The sequence below is a fragment of the Apaloderma vittatum genome, unplaced genomic scaffold, assembly GCF_000703405.1.
Source record: "Apaloderma vittatum isolate BGI_N311 unplaced genomic scaffold, ASM70340v1 scaffold14187, whole genome shotgun sequence".
Taxonomy (NCBI): Eukaryota; Metazoa; Chordata; class Aves; order Trogoniformes; family Trogonidae; genus Apaloderma; species Apaloderma vittatum.
The window spans coordinates 30,552-36,481 of NW_009725796.1; the positions used below are offsets into that span (position 1 = coordinate 30,552).

The 5,930-nt window shown below is 40.3% G+C and overlaps 1 protein-coding gene across 1 annotated transcript in view; it reads left to right on the plus strand.

Annotated features, from left to right (window-relative positions):
* The window catches only part of PCMT1 (protein-L-isoaspartate (D-aspartate) O-methyltransferase), a 24,042-nt gene extending 19,929 nt beyond the window's left edge, over positions 1-4,113 (plus strand). The window contains exon 7 of the mRNA XM_009873052.1: positions 3,190-4,113. Coding sequence (XP_009871354.1) covers positions 3,190-3,202 — 13 coding nt within the window. The 3' untranslated portion in view covers positions 3,203-4,113. The remainder of the gene's footprint in view (positions 1-3,189) is intronic.
* Positions 4,114-5,930: the final 1,817 nt, after the last annotated feature.

Below are 5,930 nucleotides of genomic sequence, written 5' to 3' on the forward strand. Positions count from 1 at the left end.
CCCTTCTGCTGTATTGCATTTTTAGTGGATGTATGGTAAGTTGAAGTCCCCCACAAGAGCAAGGGCCAGCGACTGTGGGACCTCTTCCAGCTGAACTTTGCCAACCTCTTCATCTTGATTGGGTGGTCTGTAACAGACTCTTACCATGATGTCTGCCTTGTTGGCCTTCTCCTGAGCCTTACCTGTAAATACTCAACTCTACTGTCATGATCATTAAGCTCTGGACAATCAAAACACTGCCTAACATGGAGGGCTAGTACCCCCACTACCTCTCCTTACTTGCCTGTCCCTTCTGAAGGGTTTATAGCCATCCTGTGCAGCACTCCAGTGGTGTGAGTCATCTCACCGTGTTTCCATAATGGCAACTATGTCACAGTTTTCCTGCTACACAGTGGCTTCCAGCTCCTCATTGTTGCCCACGCTCTGTACATTGGGGTAGCCGCACTTCAGTTGGGCTGTCGATCCCACCACCTTTTTGGGGTGAGAAGCCCCAGTTCTTACGTGGCAGTTCTTGAGCACTTCTATGGTTTCCAGCACGTCAGTAATCCTTGCGTCTTTAGTATCGCATGGATCTCCATTCCCTACCTCCACTGAGGCGGCAAACCAAAGGACCTTATTAGCGCGCTGTCCCTCGAATCACAGAATGTTAGAGGTTGGATCGGACCTCAGAAGATCATCTAGTCCAGCCCCCCTGCCAGAGCAGGATCACCTACAGTAGGTCACACAGGAACGCGTCCAGGAGGGTTTTGAAAGTCTCCAGAGAAGGAGATTCCATGACCTCCCTGGGCAGCCTGTGCCAGTGCTCTGTCACCCTCACAGGGAAACAGTTTTTCTTGATGTTTTTGTGGAACCTTTTATGCTCCAGCTTGGATGTCTTGCCCTTTGTCCTGTCAATATCTCTGTGCTGCCCCCAGGCTTAACTCCATTGGGCCTGTTTTCACCTCCTTCCCCCTTCAAACCTCCTTTAAAGCTTTTTGAGTGAGCTGTGCGAACTCCTATGCAAAGATCTTTTTCATGTTTTGTGAGAGGTGTAATCCGTCTGTTGCCAGCAACCCTGGTATTGTGTAAGCCTACCTATGATCAAAAAAAATGAAATTTTGCCAGTTACACCAGGCTTAGAGACAGGTATTGATCTGCTGTTGGCAAATCTTTATTTTGAAAGTGACATCCAGGATATACTTAACTTACACAAACATTAATATGTGGTCAGGAATAGCTTAAAGTACTGCAAAATACCAGCAGTTAGAACATTGGCATGTTAGTATCACTTGCTTGAATTCTAAGTATAAATGCCATTCTGGAAAAGGGAAAAAAAACATACCATGCTTCAAATACGTTAAGTGCGTTAGCAGCATACTGTAGAAAAACTTGCCAATGTCTGTGGCTGGGCAAAATTATAATGTTTAATAGTTACAGAGCAAATACAGAATTTTTCTTATGCTTACAATTTCTTGAGGATCTCACTTGGGCTTAAAGGATTAAATAGTATTCGTTATAGTAAAAGTCAGGCTTTTGCAAACCTATGAGAATATATGGTAGGAGTAAGCATGAAAATCACATCAGCAACTGAGCATATGCGACTAAACCAGCAATAGCAGTAGTCATTACTTAGATATGCTTTTTGAAGTTGTGTATTAATTGATGACGCAGCTCCTGGAAGCATTAAGGATGAATGAAGTACTTATCCTAAATTCACTGGTGCTGCATTTTAAGCTGAGTATCAGATGTACATTTATTTTTATCTGTTTAAAGTAAGCAAATACCCATTCTGTGAAATAGGCAAATGTGGAGAACTTCCAAATCGTTGGCTATAAACAGATTTTTCTTTACTCCTGCCAAGATGTGTTCCTCCCCTTTCTTCTGCTTTTTTACTGCTTTCTGTAATTACTGCATCATTCTGAAGCTGTGTGATTAGTAACTCCCTATTAGAAGGCAGTGCAAAGTGCAAAGAATGCAGATATTTATCACTAACAAATCACGAAGCTCGCATCCCAGCCGCATTAGATGGCAAACTAGTAATTTAAGCACTAGCTGCAACAGCCTTTCCAATTGCTTTTAAAATGTTCTGCATGCTATCATTCCATGCTGTATGATTCCTGAGAGATAATAATGCCTTTGTAACTTGAAAGCTTTCGCTCAGTGCATGTAGCACTACATTTTTGTGGGTTAGTTTGCATGATAGCTGGAAATACTATTGTGTATTGAGGCAGCAATCACACAAGCAGAGTTTCTCTTAATTCAGACTGTGTTTGCTTTGGATAACAAGGATGATGCACCTACTAAGAGAAAAATTGCAACAAACTTGTTATGAGTTTCTAGATTGCTTTTGTCTTAAGGCGGGGGAAAAAATGCAAACACTTCTGTTTGAATTTTCCAATGCTCTTAAAGGCACAGTGCACATCTTTTGGATGTGATGGACCTTTTGCATTAAAGTTAATGCTTTGGAAATATTTAAACAAATCACTAATACATGATAATTTCACTGTTGGAATATGGGTTCTAAGAGTTTCCTGTTTCAGTGTGTTTTAAATGTCCTGCAGGAACAAAAGCCTGCATTTTTTAGATTCCATGTGGTGATTTAGAGAGAATTCTTGATGCATCCTTCCTCCTACCTGAATCTCCTTTTAACGTGCACACACACTCCACTCTGCCCATGCCCTAGTCCTGCTTTAGCATAATTCCTTCAGGAGCTAATGGAGTTCCTCTGCAACATAAATAAAATAGGTGGCACAAAATGCGTGATGTTGATGTGAGATTGTATCCCTGGCTTTCTTGAGCTGAAGTTAAACTTGCCTTTTTGGCAGCTACCGAGAGTGGATTTTGCCAATACTCTGTCGAGTACGTTGGCTCAATTTCCTGCCAGCTTGTAGCCAACGAGAGTTGGGATGACAGGTAGCTGTGTACTGTCTTGTGATGCGGGGGATATTCGTTAAAGCAAATGATCTATTAAATGTGAAATAGAGACCCATATTTCACGGTACACTGCATAATAGTATGAGATGGTATGGGATTGCTGTTGCCTTGCCTTTGGTTTGTTGTTCTGGGGGTTTTTTTAATGCCTGAAGAAATTTCTGAAGTTTTGTTGATGCGCATGAGCGCTTAAATGTAATCTGATTCTATATTAAAACTTTTCAAATATGATTGCTGAGGTGCAGGAGAAACATAACTGCATGTGTTTTCTTTCTGCAGGGATGAATTGTAAAAGCTACATCATCTTGACCCAAACATAGTGTTACAGTGGACTGCTCATCTCCAGTTCTAAAAGCTTTTTGAAAACCAACAGCATTGCAGCTTGTTTTGGACTTCGTTATACTGTTGTTATCAGCATGGAAAAGCGTGGTGTTTGTTTTATTTTTTTAGATGCTCAAGGCAAATCTGATAAAGAAATGGTGGAAAGTTTTATGTGGGCACTGTTTTATTTAACATGCCTTGATTTTACTTTCATCTGTTCAAAGTGAATTTCTGCAAAACTGCAGATAAAGACCTATAGCTTGTGAACTCTAATTTTGATGGGAGTACTTGAACACTCACTTCTCTTGGCTCCTGTGTCCCTTGGTAAAACTGCTTCTGTGCACCTTATGACACTACCTAGGTAATACCAGGTTTTCTGTGTTCCAATGTCTGCTAGATGCTACTAAAAGGAAATGAACTTCCTTTTTAAGCTTTTGACATGGTGTCATAGACTAGCATGTAGTAGATACAATCAGCTGCTTTATTACCTTACAACCAGCCGTTTGTATATATTGAACTTGAAGATGTCAGAGGTGGGTGGCCGCTCTTATCGAACATTGCTGTTAAAGCTGGACATACCAGACGTGGTTTTCCCTTTCCTTGAAAAATTAATTAATGGGAGTCTTGAAATTCTGTTTTGGTTTATAGCTCACTACTGATGTGTGATACACGTGGATTTTGCTCCATAAACATGATGTAAGCTGCGTCCCAATCACTGGACAGGTTATGCAGTGCTGCTTTGCCAAATAAAATTAAAAGCAAAAGGGAAGCTGTGCGCTTGTGTGGAAGATGAGGATCAGTATGTAGCAGACTACTGAGATATGGATTGCTAGGTTCTTTATTAAAAAAATAATCCAGTTAGGTTCTAAGGAAAGTTGCTTTTGGCAAAGTCATTTGCTGTATTAACGTTCTTATTTTGCTAACTATGGACACCCAAGAAAAATTCTGGCTTTTTGGAAAGTGAATTCTTAATTGCTATACAAGGAAGGCATGATACATGTGGAAGGAATAGCGAATCCTGGACTGTTAAGTGCAGATAGAGATGCAGTTGTTCAGTTTGTATATGGAAGAGTAGTTGGAAGGCTATAAACCTTTCTTCTGCCCCAAGTTTTCTGTTTTGGCACTATAAGATATCTACAGCAAATTGTGAAGCAGTACAGTAAGGTGGACTGCTTTGGCAAAGGGGAGAAGTGTGTCTTGAGTCATCTTACTAAGATGTGAGCAACCAGGAACTAAACAGCATGTAAACATTTTTTTTTTTGTAAAAAGGATTGTAGATTAAGATTACTTGCATGAAAACAACCCACTGCAGAAATAATTTGACTTTTTATGGTGGAAAAGCACTAATTTTGTGATGTGATTAATCCCTGAAAGCGTAAAGGTTAAAATACGAAGGCCTCTGAATATAAAAGAGGAACATTTTAAATCACCTTCCTTGTGAAGGTCAGCCCCATCCTATCCCTGTGTAAAAGATATGTATAAATTTATTTAGATGTTTGGAAGTTAATGTACCACGCCCTGATTGACTGCAGCCTGGGAGCACAAACACAAGATTAGTCTTATAAAGGAATCAATACAGCGTGTATGCTAGAAAATACAATTCAGAGAAACCCACTTGCGTCTGACAAATTTGTACTAACTCACAATCAACTGTGAATCTAGTTCTTGATGTTGAAGTGAAATATCTTAAATGATGCATGCTAATGTTCAACCTTTTGGTCACTGTATCATTCAATTTGAGTTCAGCTTTATTTACATCTTCTCACTAATTTAATACGTTAAATGAAATATACGAGCTCAACTGTATCCGAAGTCTCTGGACACAGTGTGTGTAATAAGCTAGCCTAACTTGGAAGAGGTGATAAAGCTGAGACCCGGCAAGAACTTTTTTGGGGAGAACCCCTTCAGGAGGTGTAAGGCTTCAGGGACCAAGGCTGTTGGGATTAGTGCACCAATTCCACTGAAGGGGTTGGTGATATTCCAGGTACTCAGACAGAAAGGAGTACCCAGGAGTAGCATTTAGGAATTGGAAAATGAAAACCCCTCCATGATGGAGCAATGGTTCTGAAGTAAAAGCTTTTTGGAGAAGAGGACAAGGGGAAATGCAGAAGATTTGAAGAGCTTGAATAAATGCTGTGTGAACTGTCTGAATTGCTACTTTGCCAAATAAAACAATTTGAGAGGAAGCTGTGTCTAGGTGTCTGTCTGGTTTTGTGGTTTTTTTCTTGGTTGATTTGGATTGTTTTGGGTTTTGCTTTTTTGCTTTTTTACTTCCACAGGACTTCACAAGCCCTCTAAGAAAGCAAGCGTATATAAAACTACTAGTTTACTAAATGACCAGAACAATGTGTCTGGTTTTAGTTAATTAATGTATTGCAGCATATTGCAGCAATTGCCAAGCCTGGTGAGACCATACAGAATGTTAAGTGGAGTTTACCTGGCTGTTTGCAGTTTATTTTAGTTCACATCTATGTGTTTCAGGGAACAGGCAGTCTGTGAATTCTGCCTGTCCTCCATGGCTGTATCCAGCTAGCTAGGATTGTGTGATCTGATTAAAATTCATCTTTTTATAAGAGGTGCAGCGCTGTTTCACTGGATTGTCATGATTGTCTCTAAACCAGAAAAACCTGCGAGAATAGATGGGCTGAAATATAGTCACTTGTCCAGTTGTTTCCAGGGATCAGGCAGAAGAAGACCTC